Consider the following 17,347-nt stretch of genomic DNA (forward strand, 5'->3'; position numbering starts at 1 on the left):
ACAGTTATAGCATAAAAGATAGTTAGTGCAAGAGATGCTCCTCGTTTAAAAAACAAAGTCGACAGAGCAGTACTTATCAGTGTTTATTGATTTTAACAGGCCATTGACTAAATCTGTCATACGTGATGCATTTCACTTCATCTCTTGTGCTGTCCCTGCTGTTGCCACATACTGAGTCTCCACTCATGTTTCAGTACATCTGTCTGCCAGAGGTGTGGACCAACTTGTTTTAGTCATCAGACATAGACACATGCCATTACAGTGATCTTTCTAGGAGCTCTCTTTCTCTCTCCTTCCTATGTCCTTAGCCCCCTTTCTCAGGCGTGTTGGAGAGATGTATCTCTGCCTGTCCGACTTCACTGTGAAGACAGACGGACACAATGGCTCTCAGTTATAGACCTGTTTGATGTATTGATTTATTTATTTATGACTGTTTTTGCAACCAAACAGCCTTATTCTGAAGAGGTGTCTGGTAGGACTCCTGTCATATTATTACTGATTTACTGTGTCAATAAAATAACTAGGGGGAGCATTCCATTAATTTGCCTTTAGGTTTGAGGTCTTTCAACAATATAAGTTTATTATAAAGAATTGTTTGGAAAAGAACAGTTGTCATATGTCATTTCAGTAGAAATATAGGCCAATCTGAGGCCACCGATTTGGATGTTCATGGCTCGATGGGATACAGATGTCAAATTGAAGTCAAACGTTTTTTTTTTTTTGCATTTTAGCTAACCATAACTCTTTTCCTAAGATGAACCTAATTCTCCTAACGTATTACATTAATTATCCTAACCTGCAGCTTAAGTTCTCCTGACCTGCTTCTAAAAGTACATTCTGGTCAATTCTGACATAAGCAGTATCCCAGCGGTAGGCAACCCTGTTGCTTGAGTACTGCAGGATTTTGTTCCCAACTAGGCACTCCACCTGACCAACTGAGCTAATTGATCAGTAAAGTGATTTCCTAAATGCAACACAACTGGTCTTCCTGGTTAAAGCAAAAATATGAAGTGGCTGCGGCACTCCAGGACCAGGGTTGCCTACCCTTGCTGTATCCCTTCTAGCGGATTTACTGCCAACTGCAGTTATGGAACGTTTGCTCACGAGTATAGTTCATTGGCTGATCCCTCCTGGTGACCTGGATGGAGGTACTGTATGTGATCCTTCACAACCCATAGGAAGTCCCACCCAGTTGACTACTTCTAATGGTGAAAGTCCCCAATGGTGCTGCCCATGCTGAAACGGGCTTTTGGCTTTAGAGTCCTCTGTCTATGGGTTTTACTTGCTTTCGTGATAAGTGGGAGTAGGAGGGGGAGGGATTTACCGCGTACTACGGCCTGTGTGCCGCTCTAAAATTTCCGTCTAGAAACGAACTCCTTCCATGTAATCGCTGGCTGTCTTTCGTCCAAGCAGAGCCAGCCGGTGCGATCGTGGCAGTGGCGGAGTGGAGCAAGCGACTTCTGTATGTAAATTAACATTTCAAACGTGATATTGTTACCTGAGTATTGTAGCAAATACTCCGCAACTGATGTCTCCATCTTTACGAGGAAACTGATGCTAGCGAGAAAGAATCGTTGGTTTCGCTATCGTTTTATATCGTGCTGTTTCTTACTACGAGGTGAGTGAACGGTGAGGTAGTGATGATGTCGAAGTCTAGTGTCCACAGCTGACCAGCCCAATGCGAGCAAAATGCACGCATTGGGATACAGATGGGTTTACATTGCCATTCAAATTCTCGATGACCGGTTTATTCACAAATAGTCCCGTCAGGTAATGAAATGCTGCTATTTCATGTGCCTCGATTGTTTTCAAAGATAGCGAACTGGACACCACAAAAACGCGAACGTTTTCTAAAATAATGCAACAGAGATCATTGTGGCTCGAGCCTCTTCCTTGAAAATAGTGGCTGACATACTGATGATGGGAAACATGAAATTAAATGATTTTTCAATCCACTATGCAAAACAGTTTCCAAGCGGGGTCAGAAAGGGGTCATTTAGATTGGCAGTATGTCAACCTTTATCTCAACTAGTTTACATTTTGTATGACATTTCCCTCAAAGTATTAATTATTGCCAACAAAATACTTATTCAATACCCAGTGCCTCTCTGAAAGCATAGCTGTTATTGGTAAGGTTGTCTGATTCACGCAGAGAGCTCCGATATTGTAATGTATCTCACCCTGAACCTCACACCTCCGACTGATTTATATGGTACAACATACTGTATGTACTAGCTTACATTTCATGTATTAAGAAAATATCTTACAACAGCCTCTGCAAACAGAGTTTGATGGCCCATTCAACCAGGGGCATCAGGCACCCATTATTTTATGGGGGCACGAATTATGTGTGGATGGATTCTTTAGCATGGTCTGGAGCCCCCCCTCCAGTTTGAAAAATCCTAAATTGTCCAACACCAGAAATGGCTTTTTCTTACAATCTATAGCCATAGGATTATACCTAATTCCATGTAAAATGTGTATTTTTCTGCATAGGTTATGTAATCATACCCCTTTTCCTGTTTAATTGTAATTTTCATTAAAATGCCACACTGGTATATAGTATCATAACCTTAAATATGCTTCTCGGCACCTTTGCTAGCCCAGCTGGCTGCATATTGCACTACTATTGATTTAATTTACATTTACATTTAAGTCATTTAGCAGACGCTCTTATCCAGAGCGACTTCCATCTTTTGTCATCTGCCTCCAACTGGACTCTATGCAGCCAGCTATACACTCGTGGCCCCCGCAACTGGCTCTACATAAAATATCCTCCATTCAGGGGCGAGGGTGCCAATTTCCTACTTGACTAGCTTTAAAAATATGCACACTGTCTTAATTAATAAAACACCATTTTCGACCACCAGGCTTGAGTAGCTAGTGCTACTTCCTGATGTTGCACACGGCGTTCCGCCAGGGGTAAACAGACTCCTGCAACCTGATTGGCTGAACATCAGAGGTAGCATTAGCGACTCTAGCATGGTGGTGGAGAATTTTATTAAGACGGTACCCATGTTTTTTCCCATAGGCTCTTCGTTAACTTGTTGAGGAAATTGAAGCTCTTACAGCCTGAAATGAGGATGATTTATGTGTGAGTGTATTGAGGGGTTGGTTGTTTAGCAACAAAGTTGCGCACGTGTCAGTTATGGGGCAAAACAGACTGGGTTGGCTTAGATGGTTGACAACAGGTCAACTACATTTAGTCTCCAAGTGTGTATTGAAAACATACACTGAACAAAAATATATAAATGTAACATCCAACAATTTCAAATATTTTCCTGAGTTACAGTTTGTATAAAGAAATCAGTCAATTGAAATAATGTATTGGGGCCTAATCTATGGATTTCACATGACAGGGAATACAGATATGTCTGTTGGTCACAGATGCCTTGTAAAAATAAAAAGTAGGGGGTGGATCAGAAAACCAGTCAGTATCTGGTGACCATTTGCCTTATGCCACCATCTCCTTTGCATAGAGTTGATCAGGCTGTTGATTGTGGCCTGTGGAATGTTGTCCACAGGCCACAATCAACCCACTCTTCAATGGCTGTGTGAAGTTGCCGGATATTGTTGGGAACTGGAACACGCTATCGTACACGTCAATATAGAGCGTCCTAAATATGCTCAATGGGTGACGTCTTGTGAGTTTGCAGGCCATGGAAGAACTGGGACATTTTCAGCATTTTCAGCTTGTACAGATCCTTGGGAAATGGGGGGGGCTTGCATTATCATGCTGAAACATGAGGTGATGGCGGTGGATGAATGGCACTACAATGGGCCTCAGGATCTCATCACGGTATCTCTGTGCTCTCAAATTGCCATTGATGAATTGCATTTGTTTTAATTTGCCATAGCTTATGCCTGCCCATACCAAAACCCCACCCCCACCATTGTGCACTCTGTTCACAAAGTTGACATCAATCCACTTGCCCACATGATTCCATTTGCCCGGTAGAGTTGAAACCAGGATTCATCTGTGAAGAACACACTTCCCCACCGTGCCAGTGACTGTCAAAGGTGAGCATTAGCACACTGAAGTCGTTTACGACGCCGAACTGCAATCGGGTCAAGACTGGTGAGGATGCCGAGCACGAATATGAGCTTCCCTGAGACTGTTTGTGTAGAAATTCTTTGTTTGTGCAAGCCCACGGTTTCATCAGTTGTCTCAGACAATCCTGCTGGTGAAGAAGCCGGATGTGAAGGTCTTGGGCTGGCATGGTTACACTTGGTGTGGGATTGTGAGGCCGGTTGGACAAATTCTCTAAAATTACGTTGGAGGTGGCTTATGGTAGAGAAATGAACATTCAGTTCTCTGGCAACAGCTCTGGTGGACATTCCTGCAGTCAGCATGTCAATTTCATGCTCCCTCAACTTGAGACATCTGTGGCATTGTGACAAAACAACACTTTTTAGTGGCCTTAGTAAGAGTGCACCTGTGTAATGATCATGCTGTTGAATCAGCTTTTCTTTTTTTTTTACCCTTTTTTTCTCCCCAATTTCGTGGTATCCAATTGGTAGTTAGTCTTGTCTCATCGATGCAACTCCCGTACGGACTCGGGAGAGTCGAAGGTCTAGAGCCGTGCGTCCTCCAAAACACAACCCAACCAAGCCGCACTGCTTCTTGACACAATATCCACTTAATCCGGGAGCCAGCCGTTACCAATGTGTCAGAGGAAACACCGAACACCTTGCAACCGTGTCGGCGTGCACTGTGCCCGACCCACCACAGGAGTCACTAGTGCGCGATGGGACTAGGACGTCCCTGCCAGCCAAACCCTCCCTTAACCTGGACAGCGCTGGGCCAATTGTGCGCCGCCCCATGCGTCTCCCGGTCGCAGCCTGGACTCAAACCCAGAATCTCTAGTGGCACAGCGATGGCCCTTAATCAGCTTCTTGATATGCTACACCTGTCAGGTGGATGTATTATCTTGGCAAAGGAGAAATGCTCACTAACAGGGATGTAAACAAATTTGTGCACAACATTTGAGAAAAATAACCTTCTTGTGTGTATGGAACATTTCTGGGATCTTTTATTTCAGCTCATGAGAAACAGGACCAAATCTTAACATGTTGCTTTTATATTTTTGTCCAGTGTAAATACATTTGCACGATGAGTGCTTGTTTCTCAAATACATTCTTATAGTTGTTGGTTAGCTATCTAGTGAATTTGAGCCATTTAAGCATTCGACACGAAGTCATTTAAAATCACCTCAAAGCAAGACATGATATCAAGTGTAACATGAATCTAGCTGAAACGGGTCACTTACCATTCCCCACATGGGAATTTCTTGTCATTGTTTGTAGCTATTTGGCCATCCAGAATCACAACTCACGGACTTCTGCCCCGTTGAAGCGTGCATTTTCGTGACGTCAGCTAACCCATCTATATATAGCCAGCTGCATAGAGCCCAGTTGGATGCAGATCACAAACTACGTAAAATGAATAATACGGCCGGTTGCTAAAATATTTAAAGGAACGTGAGTCTCATTTAGTAATTGCTTGCTTTTCTAAAGTCTACCAACCTTGCCAGCAGGCATGTCTGATAAGATAGTTAGACAAGCTACTCTTACTTGATCGCCTGCAATGGTTTGGAAGATAGTTTTCCAGTCGCCCAACCCCATAACTATCTGGGCTAGCTAAAGCCAACTTCATAAAATTGCTATATGGCTATTATTATAGAGAAACAACTATTTTTAGATTGATTTATTAATCAAGAAGGAGTCAATAGGCTAAAGCTTCATCAAATGCATTTATCAACATACCTCCTGCAAGTCCTGCCCGTCACTGGCATCTAAAATCAAATCAAACCCTGTGTCTCTCCTGCACTGACGATACTGTCTGCATGCACTCAGGATCCTGAGTGGCGCAGCAGTCTAAGGCAGTGCTGGAGGTGTCACTACAGACCCAGGTTCGATCCCGGGCTGTATCACAACCGGCCGTGTTCGGGAGTCCCAAAGGGCGGCACACAATTGGCCCAGCATCGTCCGGGTTAGGGGAGGGTTTGGCCGGGGTAGGCCATCATTGTAAATAAGAATTTGTTCTTAACTGACTTGCCTAGTTAAATTAAATAAAATCTAAAGTCCTGCCTAGGATATCTTTGCTCCTTGGTGCACCTTGTAAGGAACCACTTACTAGGGAGAATAGGGGGGTTACTCTTTGCCTTGTCCAGTCAGTGTGCCCCCTCTGTAAAGTACCACTGACAAATTATTATAAAACGTAGGCCTAAAAATGAAGTTTAGTCATTAATTTAACATCTGAAAATGTTTCAAACAGGACAAATCTGAGGGGGCACGTGCCCTTGTCTCCCCCTATGGGCATGACGCCTCTGGACACAGCTGATGGGGAGGATTACAGTAAATGGGTGCATTTTGGAGTGTAATTCTCAAATTCTGTGCTTTGCATGATGCCTGTGGGATATGATTGATCTGTCCTAGTCGCTTGCCCCCTCTGCTCCACCTTAATATCCCAGCACTTTGTCTACTCCGATGGAAACATCAATGCTGGATACCCATTTGTCCATGTTGTTGACACTAATAAAAATCTTGTAACGAAACATGGATATGGGGCTTCCTACTACTAAGCCTTTTCCCTGGTTGTCCGTCTTAGAAATATTTGACTTGTTGACTTGCATGTTTAGTACAAAAAGCTGGAAGGCTTCCTAATCAAACACTGTCTGTATTCTGCTGCTCCAACTGTATCATCAGCACCCATTTGTGCTGACAGAGTAGATGTTGCAAAGTTTCTCAGAGTATGTCGTTGGTGATTCAGGCAAATGCCCTGTCATAGCCTATGTCAAATCACACAGCTTGCATAACCCAATCTCTGAATCTTCAGGCAGTATTTTAATAGTCTAACCATAGGAGATTAAGTGTCAGAGTAGGGGAATGCAACTGAAGAGTTCAGAATAGAGAACGTCTTTTCAGCTGTTTCTCAAAATGTATTATCAGGTGTCAGTCCTCATTTCTCTTTCACTCACAACCCTGACTCTTTCCCTCACTATCAGATCCCTGTCTTTAGGCCTAACCTTGTTGCGATTTGAAAAAGATAAATGAAATATTCAGCAGAAAAGCAGTTGGCTCCCCAGGGTCTCTCTCATCCCACAGTACTCCTTCCTCATCTTTCTTCTGCCTCTCACAATTCCCCCCCCCCCCCCCTTCCCCTTCCCGCTCTCTCTGATAATATTATCGATGGAGACATTGCTGAATTATACATTTGGTGTTCTATCGATGCTGTCTCGTCCCTCGACACTTTTTTGTTTTCTGCTGATGTTTTAAAAACCATCAAATATGCATCAGTCCAAGACTCATTTGTGTCCTGTTCAAATGAATTAACATGCTCCGAGGGAGAGGAGGCTGGACCTGCGGGAATGTTGAGGCAGCCCACAGCTTAGAGGATGGAGAGTGTAGGAGAGGAAGAAAGAGGATGCAAGATGGGGGCTGGCAAGACGTCTGAGTTATTTTGGGGTTTAGATAAGTGACATGTCAAGTGGCTTTTAGAAGTTATAACCTCATTAGAACCTGTGTAATTTATAGTACAGGACCAAACTGGATTTAAAAAGTAAAAATATGATCATAAATATACTTTATTTTTAATTTTTATATATATTTTAGGTAACCCTCAAAACACATAGCAAAATACACGAATATGCTCTCATGTCAACCAGACAGACCTACTGTAAATGTTGGTTTTACAAGTTCAGTAAAAACATTGTAATAAATATTTCAGAATACAGTTTAACTGCATTTTCTCTTGTCTTCTGTTCTGTGTGTGTTAGAGTGCCTCACCATCGCCACCTCTTGACCATGCTGAGTGTGTGTACAGTCGTCCTGGTGGTTGCTGCTGCAGCCCTCTCCTCTGCAGACTCCAACACACACAGACATGACTCCAACCTGGAGATCTGTATCCTACTGTGTGTCTGTTTCCTTCTTCAGAATATTTAGAGGTGTCCTCTTGGATGACCCTTGATTAGTGTTTATGTTTTGAAATGTCTGTCAGCATTTCTTCCTGAACACCCCCTCCCCCCTCTCAGACAAGCGTCTGTTTGAGACCAAGAGGAAAGACCAGCTAAATGCTCTGAAGAACCTGGTGGAGCTCAATGACATCAACCAGCAGTATAAGATCATAGACATCATGCTGAAGGGCTTGTTTAAGGTAAAATGGCTCCACTCCTGTTTAACTTCCCTTCATGCTGACTATTAGCTAGAAACAGGATGTTGTGGCCTTAGCGGGAAGTAATTGCGGTGTTAGTTTCCTAGCATGTTTAGATTATTATGATCTCATGAGTAGGCAAATAAGGCCACTTGCTAAGTAGTATCTAAGTAGCCGGTCACTAATAAGACTAGAGTAACCCGGATTTAGCTTCCAAGTCTTCCTATTGTGCTTGAGGCATCACTGTATATACTGTTTGATTCTCAGAGGACATATCTGCTATGTTTTATCTGCTCTCTGCCCAAGGACAACTATGGTAGTGAACCCACAATGGGCAATCTACATTGTGTGTGTGTGTGTGTGTGTGTGTGTGTGTTCTGTGAAGGTGTTGGAGGACTCGAAGGCTGTCCTTACTGCAGCCAACATGCAGGCTGATGATCCCTTCCCCATGGATGACAAAATCAAAGAAGGTCAGATCATGGACCATTTATACCGTTACTACACTTTGCTCTCTCTCCTCCCTCTTTCTCCCTCCATGATAATCTGATTTGTCTGTCACCATCTTGCTTTTTTTCTCCTCTGCCTCCTCTCTCCCTCCCCTTTTCCCTCTCTCCGCCTCTTACACTCTTTTAGTATGTCAGTCTGCAGTGATTTACTTTCAAGTTGATTTCCTAAGTATGAAATGCAGACTACTCTCTTTCTCTATCTCGCTCCATAGCCTACTCCCATGTGGTGGAGAACACTGCGTTCTTTGGGGACGTGGCGTTGCGTTTCCCACGTATTGTCCACCACTACTACGACCGTAACCCTGACTGGGGCGTCCTTCTGCGATGGGGGCTCCGCTTCTGCAACCTCACTGGGGTGTTCACCGGGGGGGCACACCAGCATGTTCTCTCACTGGTGAGACGGGGATAGAGCTGGGAGGATATTCTGGGGCATAGAGGAAATGTTAATGCTTTATTGAAAGCCAACAGGTGTAATGTGTTATAACCTTATTACTACATTTTATAAGGATATTGTAGGCATACCATTAAATAACTAATATTTTATGTGCCTTTTTTTCCCTCTATGGATTCAAAATGGCGGATAACTCTCACTCCTTGTCTCTCAGATGTCGCAGGAGTTGGGAATAATAGAGAAATCCCCAGACTTCACCAACCCATACCGCACTGAGAGAGACGACGTGAGTAACGCAGTGGCTCTCAGCCTCTGTAACCACATGGTATCATAGTGAAGCCTACCAGACAGACTTGAAAAGCGTGTTCTTCTAAGGCTTGTTTTAACAAACGCGTTTGAGACGAGCGTAACATCAGTAAAACTCACACTGACTGCACCTTTTTGCTTTCCCATCCTCTGCTGTTTGCTTCTCCACACTCCATACACCTATTGTTAAAAAATGCCTCTCTCAAACACACGTTCACGCGCTCTGCTTTTCTCCGGCACAGGTGCTTCACACTGCAGAGGCTTTTCAGAAGATCCTGAGGGAGGAGGAGAAGAGGAGGAGGAAAGAGGACAAGAGGAAAGAGATTAGGAAGGGGCCCCGCATCTCCCGCTCCCGTACTGAGCTATAGTACTTTACCTCAACTCTTGGAGAGAAATGATGAGGAGAAAGAAAATGTAGGGGGATGTCCTAGATTCAGTGATGAAGAGGGAGGAGAGGAAGTTGGGTGTTGGAACCGGTGAGTTCTGTCAAAGGGATACAGTGGCAGCAGAAAATTTGAGAGGGAACTAGAAGTGTTTATGTGGCACAGGAACAAACTGGAGAGAAGGAAAGGAGGTTGAGCTCTATCTGTGGAATCAGACTTACTGTATACAGAACTGTGCCCAACCTGCAGTTACTATGAAACAAAGAACATACAGCTAGCACTATGTTGAAGATTTAATAAGGAAAGCTCATTTTCATAACTAGATTACATAACTGTACTTTGGAAGAAACAGCAAATACCCAATATGTTGTCTTTTTTTGTGAATAGATTGAATACAATTTACTACCATACAATTGTTTTGATGGTGGCATTTGTACGTATGAGTTTACATTCCCATTCAACAAGCTTCAAAATATAAAGCTTGAATATGTTGAATTCTGTTTTTGTGTTTAAGTTTTCCTGTCTCCTTCTCCAGAGTTAGCAGATTTATATAATGAGATTTTATGAGTTTGTTGTTGAATGGTCCTAATGTAGGTGTATCCTCTTAATTTGCGGTACAAGTGTTGATCTTGAGCGCAGAACCATTTTTCATGATGTCTGCCACTTGCTTTCCTAGAGCCGAATGCTTTCCTAGAGCCTAATGCTTTCTTAGCTCTGTGTGTGACTGTCCGCATGAGCGTTAAAATGGGGTTTGGTCACTTATGATTTAAATGAAACTATTTGACATATTATTTTGTCTACAATTAGGGAGGGATAATGTATTTTGGCAACCACTCATCAGCTTAAACTTCTATATCATGTAATATTTGTTTCTGTCCATCTGATGGCCATAATGAAATGTCAGAACAGCAGTCACCTAGAACAATGCCTTTAAAAAACATCTATATTTTGGCATATCTAGGGAAGATCTTATTCCATATTCGTCCTGTCTCCTCAAAATCCAATCAACCAGAAATCCCTCCTCTCTGACCACCTCATATGGGTTTTGAGGAGGAGAGCGGATGCGAGGAGTTTGCAATTGAGATATTCCCCTAGTGTTTTGTTGCCTCTTGACATTTGGAGGGAAATTGGCTAATTTTAATGCAAGTAAGTTATATTCAATATACAGAGGTGATGACTGATTGATTATGATTTGCTATAGTTTTGTAAATGGACTGTTATTTATGTATGTTCAGAGCGGTGCAGGCTGGTGGGAGGTGCTAAAGGAGGATGGGTTCATTTTAATGGATGGAATGGAGTTCACAGGTTTGTTTTATTCCATTCCAGCCATTACAATGAGTATGTCCTCCTATAGCTCATCCCACCAGCCTCCTCTGGTTCAGATTAAGCGTCTCATTACTGAGAATTTACTATCGTGAGTAGATTTATCATACATTTGTTAAGTTTAATAAAAAATTAATTACTATGAATCATACTTGTTAATTTGAAATAATTACAAATAAAACAATCGTTGAAGATTTTAATAAAAGTCAGTGTAATGAAATCAGAATGCGGAACATCTGCCACCAGATGGCGCCAAAGGTGTGCAATCGACAGTCATGAAGTCATTGTCCCCCCACTGTTTTTGGTTAAACTCATTGGACTGTTGCCGAACAGAGTCATCTCCGCCATAAACACTTCACCAACTCAACACAACACAACAAGCCCGAATGGAGACTTGAAGCTTAATCAGACAGATATCATGTCTAATTACATGGAATTGGGTAGGTCAAGGTTTAAAAAAATATATATATATATCCATATTTGACAGTTTGGAACATAGAAAACTCATGCAAATCTAGCTAGCTAACATTAGCTAGCAGCAAACCGTCAACAACAGAGATAGCTAGCTAGCTGTCGTTAGCAAGCTATAGTCTTATTTATACTTCATTCAAAGAATAGGAAATAGTTAACCAACGTGCTATTTGACGATTGATCTTTTGGCAATGTTTAGTTAATGATTATGCTGTCTCTAGTCAACATTAAACAGTGCTGTTTTTCACAAGGGAAAACAAAGCTGAACAATCTGCGGCGTAAATTAGTTGAACATTCCTGACTGTTCTTCACCAGCCTGTCAAAGAATGGTGTGAGGTCAGGCCTACACCAAATTATGTAATGCACAGTGGATAGATTAGGCTAATTGCTTAAAACTGTATAAATAGTCGGCCTATTCTCATTACGAGTGTAGCTTGCAGACTGTTTAGCTGAAAACTGCACATATGAACCTAGCCTAAGTAATGTCAGAATCAGCTGCTTGTCTGTCAACCAATTATTTATATATACAATAGATTACTGACGAGCGCTGTTTTGAAGCCATCTTGGCACTTCACCAGCTACAGAAATACGTGTATTGTCTACATTCGTTTTTTTCCACGTTTATTCTATTAGACACATTAATGCATACTTAGAAATTATATTATGTAAGCTAAATATAAAAAAGTATCATTAAATATATTAACGTTTTCCCTAAAGTCCAGGTAGCAGAGAATGGACCCTGTCATATATTTATTTAGTTGGTGCTGTATATTTAAGCAATAAGGCCCTAGGGAATGTGGTGTATGGCCAAAATACCACGGCTGTTGGCTGTTAAGGACATGCAACGTGGAGTGCCTGAATACAGCCCTTTGGCCATGTACCACAAACCCCAGAGGTTCCTTACTGGTTACAACATAATTAGATCAGTGAACAAGTAATTTTGTTTCATACCGTGGTGTAAGTTCTGATATACCACGGCTTTCAGCCAATCAACATTCAGGGCTCAAACGACCCTGACTATTATAACCTAGGGGGGTTCAAGCCCTGAATGCTGATTGGCTAAAAGCTGTGTTATATCAGACCGTATATCACCAGTATGACAACATGTATTTTTCCTCTTCTAATTACGTTGGTAACCAGTTTATAATAGCAATAAGGCACCTCGGGGGGTTTGTGGTATTCATTAGTTTGTTTTGGACAGATGCCCGACTGAGCATTCAACTCAATGCATCGTCAATGAGCGCTGATGAAGATTTCATCAAAGTGCATTACAGTGACTTGGAAATATAATGACATTCAAAAGGAGGCAAATAATTAGAAGGAAAACCTTTCGTCATCATTTTGATGTCACCAGATGGACTTCAGATGCAGTATAACTTTTGCTAGCTAAAATTGGGGGAACGCACCGGATTTGAGCTTTTTTGACGAACTTTCCTAATGACATTACCATCTGTCTAAAGTAAATTTGACGACATGATAATGCTGGCAAAATGGTTTCCTACTAAATATTTTACAACTTTTAGCAATTTCATTGTATTTCGAGGCAGTAGAGTGTAGTTTAGATTAAACAGTAGTTAGTCTCCGTCCAGAATGACTGGGCTTATCACCACTTTGCCTCGCAGCCTACTGTACATGGTAAACTGGTGCGCACCAGGTTGTACCTCACATTTTAGTCATGGAAAGCGGTTGAGGATTTTTCTGCAATATTCACCGCACAAAGCTTAGCCATCTTGATGAATAAATATGCAATTGCTAGCTAGCTCCATACCACTAACACACAAGTAGTTTTTTAAAATTATTTTTACCCACAAGTATATGAAGGCTGCATCTTGATTTCCTCACTGTGGCGCTGACCGCAGGGAGTTGTGGGATTGTTTCTGAAGTTAGAGCTGATTTTGAGAGAACCTCTTTAACCCAACTTTTAGAACAATATTACAGTATTATAAAAATTGATCTAAGAGTTTGTAATTTGGCAAGGTTTTCTTGGGGGCCTCTAAGTTATTGAGACTCTTTCTCAATGACAGAAACACATATAATAGTAACTTAGAGAAATAGCTGCTACATGCCTTTAATGTTTACTTTATATATATATTTTTAATCATACTTTCTCCACTAGAACAACAAAAAATACTTAAATACATGTAATTTTGTCCTAGAAACATTTAATGTAAATACTGTAGAAGTCCATTCATTCCTATGAAGGATTGCTTCTTCTGGGGAGTGCCAATATGGCTGACCGGTGGCTTCAAAGCTTCTCATTGGCCAATACATATCTATATCCCTGGATTGCTAATGATATGTATCTATCATTGATGTCAACATATTGTTTTTATATGATACATGTATTTTATATTTCTTTGCTAAATCTGCACCTAATAATACTGTATAGCTGTTTAGTGTCATTAGAAATTAAACTGTATTTCCATGTCCATCCAGGAAGGGGAAGAGGGGAGGGAAAAGACCCAGATGACTTTTCGGAGAGCGAAGAGGATGTCTCCTTAGCCACAGAGCTCCGTCTTGTCCTGATCGGAAAGACAGGATCAGGGAAGAGTGCCTCTGGGAACACCATCCTGGGCCGCAGGCACTTCCTGTCAGAGCTCCGCGCCAGCTCAGTCACCCAAGTCTGTGAACAAGGCAGCGCAGACCTGACTGAGGAGGAGGAGGAAGGACAAGGAGTCGGGAGGAAGAGGACGAGAGTGGTGGTGGTAGACATGCCAGGTTTTGGAGACACACGCTTCGATGCTGAGCAGACTCATTCTGAAATAGCCAAGTGTGTGGCACTGTCTGCCCCAGGCCCCCATGCATTCCTCCTGGTGATCCCACTGGGACGCTACACTGAGGATGAGGACCGAGCCGTGAGGGACATGGTCCATATATTTGGGGAGGGTGCGATCCATGACCACACACTAGTCCTGTTCACTCGTGGTGATGATCTAGAAGGGAGGGGGATGGAGGGGTACCTCGGAGCCAGCGCCCCGGTGGAGCTGAACGCCTTGATAGAGAGGTGTGGGGGCAGGTACCACGTCCTCAACAACAGAGACCCAAGTGACCTGCACCAGGTTGTAGGGCTGCTGGAGAAGGTGGAGAGGATTGTGGAAGAGAACAATGGAGGCTTCTACACCAACACCATGTTCAGAGAGGCTGAGGCTGCCATCAGGGAGGAGCAGGAGAGGATGGTGAGAGAGAGAGGGGAGGGAGAAGGCAGTGATATGACGGACAGGGAGAACAAGATAGCTAAAAGGCGGAAGTGTGATCTAGAATGGAGTGGGAGTGGGTGGGATGAGAGGAGGGGGGCAGCTGTGGGAGTTTCAGGATTAAGGAAGAGAGACCTGGAGAGAGCAGGAGTAAATGAGGAGGGGAGGAAGGTGGAGAGGTGGACAGAAGAGAGGAAAGGAAGTGCTGTTAGCCTCCCGAGGGACAGAGGGGACAGGTGGAGGCAGTTGTTCAGGACCAGGCGGCGGGGCAGCGACAGGACCTTGAGCAGGAGGCAGTCTTTCCTCTCTGCCCTGGGGCAGTTCAGGAGGGAGGCCGCACTTTCTGAGAAGGTCCTAGAGAGAGTGAAGATCCTGGTGGCTGCTGGAGCCACTGGCATGGTCGTGGGGGCAGTGTTTGGGGTGGCTGCCCCTCTAGCTGCAGCGGCGGGAGCTGCAGCCATGGGGAACACTGTGGGCTTTGCTGCTGGGCAACTGGCTGGGATGTCTGTGGCAGGCGGCACAGGGATGGGTAAAGCTGTGGGCGCCATAGTGGCAGCAGCCGCAGGGAAAACAGCCATGGCTCTCGGGGCAGCGACCGGAGGAGTGCTGGGGGGATCTGTGGGCGCCCTAGCTGGGGCAGAAGCTGCCAGTCCTGGGGCAGCTGCCTTGGATGCTCTAGGGCAGGTGAGCCTGATTGGGACTGCAGCAGTGGGAGTTGCAGCAGGGGTGGGGGTGCCATGGGGGCAGGAGCGGCCCTGGGGGCTGCTCTGGAAGGTGTAGCTGTCAGCACAACTGCCCTGACAGGGGTGGGCACCGCAGCAGGGGCAGTAGGTGTGGCTAATGCTACTACAGTAGCAGCTGGGCAGCAAGCAGTGGCCACTGGGGGCAGTGTTGCAGCTGGAGCAGTTCAGTGTGCTGCCGCCGCTGTGGCAGATGGGGTGGCTGTGAGTGGGCCAATGGTTCAGGCCGGTGGGGTGTGTAGATCTGCAGGGCAGGTTGTTTCTGGTGCCTGGGGCTCTATGGGAGCGACAGCGTGCATTATGACAGCGGTGGCAGAGATAGGCAAGGCTGCAGCAGGAATTGCCCTGGCAGGAGGGCTGGTGGTGAAGGTAGTGAAGGAGAGGGTCAGGAACAGCAACAGCTCAGCAGATGCCAACTACACAGAGAAGAAGTCCTATGAGATCTATTGGAACAAATAAAGGACAGTTAGGCCTGCAACACCACCAGACCACAGAAGAAAAATACACTCTCAGGACCTTTCAGGTTGGATTCAGGTTCAATCATTAAGCAACTTATCACAATTATCAATAAAAGCACATTGCAAGTCTTTGTTCCTTTTACTGGCAGTGGATAGTGTGATTTCCTCTATTCCCTGTTAATAAACTATAGCTCTTCTGCAGTGAAGTGTCTTCCCACAATATTACTGAACTATCGTTTTAGCTTTGTTCAAGCACTTATCGTGGTTATTTGAGCTTTTTGGTATGCACTTACACCATTTGTGTGATTACTTGTGATCCTATAGTTATTTTTAATTCATTATAGGATATGGTTTTCTACTGTATTCAGTCAAATGAGTAGTTTACTGTTTTAATGAAAGACATGCAGATTTTCATAAATCCACAGATATAATCTACGACTTTTTAGTCGGGTCCAGTATTACAAAACATTATTTTTAGCTCTTATTCACAACTGAAATGATGTACTGTATAACACACATTTCACATTGTGTTCAGTTTCAGTGCTGTGGCTGTTTGAAGGGGAAAGAATTGAAATGCATAATAAAATTAAATCTGATAAAAAATGTCCTTGTCATTTTCTCTTTTATACAGATCAACATTAATATTGAGTGCACAGAATAAATGTTCATTAATGCAAGGATGTGGATTTTAAGAAATAGTATGTCACCCTCAGCTCAGTTGACAAATCAGGGAATTAGACTTTAGGCACACACAGAAGTGACTGTTTAGTAACAGTATTGAATCAAATCAAATGTTATTTGTCACATGTGCCAAATACAACAGGTAGACCTTACAGTGAAATGCAAGCCCTTAACCAATAAAGCAGTTATAAGAAAAATAGCTATAAAATAAAAGTAACAAATAATTAAAGAGCAGCAGTAAAATAACAATAGTGAGGTTATATACAGAGGGTAGCGGTACAGAGTAAATGTGCGGGGGCACCGGTTACTATTTCATTTATCTTGATATCACACTCCAGTCGCTTACATACCAACAGTCATGCAACAAGTAACTTTTTTAAATGAAATAAAGCAGTATTTCTTGACTTTGTTAAAAATCTGTATAAAATGTTACTTGTGTTTACAAAATGTAACTAATATATTTATTATACTTGAGGTCAGTTTCATACTAACAACTGGATTTTTTTCACACTAACATGATAATATTAATTTGTAATTAGTGAACTTTTAAATTATTATTGTGTAATTCATAACCTGATGGTAGGCGTAACATCTGGGGATAGCCAGAACATGAATTATGTTGTTCAGATGGGGCGGGCTCATATATAAAGTCAAATATCATTAAATATTTGTTAGGGTGAATCTCTTTGGATAGGCTCTTTTTTTAAAGAAATTATTGGGCGGAGTCAATGCATATTTCAAG

The 17,347-nt window shown here is 43.0% G+C and overlaps 3 protein-coding genes across 6 annotated transcripts in view; all 3 read left to right on the plus strand.

The window, feature by feature from the left end:
- Positions 1–606, plus strand: part of LOC115110487 (meiosis inhibitor protein 1) — a 35,228-nt gene extending 34,622 nt beyond the window's left edge. For both annotated transcript variants that reach the window (XM_065006551.1, XM_065006552.1), the window contains exon 32: positions 322–606. In XM_065006551.1, the coding sequence (XP_064862623.1) occupies positions 322–397 (76 nt within the window). In that variant the 3' untranslated portion in view covers positions 398–606. The remainder of the gene's footprint in view (positions 1–321) is intronic.
- Positions 607–982: 376 nt separating this feature from the next.
- On the plus strand, positions 983–11,207 carry LOC115110489 (coiled-coil domain-containing protein 134-like). Of its 3 annotated transcripts, none has more exons than XM_029636199.2 (7): positions 983–1,148; positions 7,779–7,903; positions 8,034–8,155; positions 8,538–8,622; positions 8,871–9,052; positions 9,264–9,335; positions 9,598–11,207. In XM_029636199.2, exons 2-7 carry the CDS (start codon positions 7,807–7,809, stop codon positions 9,721–9,723), a joined length of 684 nt encoding a protein of 227 aa, XP_029492059.1. In that variant the 5' UTR covers positions 983–1,148; positions 7,779–7,806; the 3' UTR covers positions 9,724–11,207. The 3 variants fall into 3 exon arrangements, with proteins under 3 accessions (XP_029492059.1, XP_029492057.1, XP_029492056.1); XM_029636197.2 differs by lacking the exon at positions 983–1,148 and adding an exon at positions 1,330–1,462; XM_029636196.2 differs by lacking the exon at positions 983–1,148 and adding an exon at positions 1,369–1,618.
- Positions 11,208–11,388: 181 nt separating this feature from the next.
- Positions 11,389–16,527, plus strand: LOC115110488 (uncharacterized). The gene is made up of 2 exons (XM_029636195.2): positions 11,389–11,501; positions 13,969–16,527. The coding sequence occupies exons 1-2, from the start codon at positions 11,480–11,482 to the stop codon at positions 15,504–15,506; spliced, it is 1,560 nt and encodes a 519-aa protein (XP_029492055.2). The 5' UTR covers positions 11,389–11,479; the 3' UTR covers positions 15,507–16,527.
- The last annotated feature ends 820 nt before the right edge of the window (positions 16,528–17,347 follow it).

The sequence above is a fragment of the Oncorhynchus nerka genome, linkage group LG21 (genome assembly GCF_034236695.1).
Source record: "Oncorhynchus nerka isolate Pitt River linkage group LG21, Oner_Uvic_2.0, whole genome shotgun sequence".
Taxonomy (NCBI): Eukaryota; Metazoa; Chordata; class Actinopteri; order Salmoniformes; family Salmonidae; genus Oncorhynchus; species Oncorhynchus nerka.

Coding starts and splice junctions, on each gene's coding strand:
- LOC115110489 (XM_029636199.2), top strand. CDS start 7,807: ATGCTGAGTGTGTGTACAGTCGTCCTGGTGGTTGCTGCTGCAGCCCTC. Junction 9,053..9,263: donor ACCAGCATGTTCTCTCACTG/GTGAGACGGGGA, acceptor CTTGTCTCTCAG/ATGTCGCAGGAGTTGGGAAT. Junction 9,336..9,597: donor ACCGCACTGAGAGAGACGAC/GTGAGTAACGCA, acceptor TCTCCGGCACAG/GTGCTTCACACTGCAGAGGC.
- LOC115110488 (XM_029636195.2), top strand. CDS start 11,480: ATGTCTAATTACATGGAATTGG. Junction 11,502..13,968: donor GTCTAATTACATGGAATTGG/GTAGGTCAAGGT, acceptor ATGTCCATCCAG/GAAGGGGAAGAGGGGAGGGA.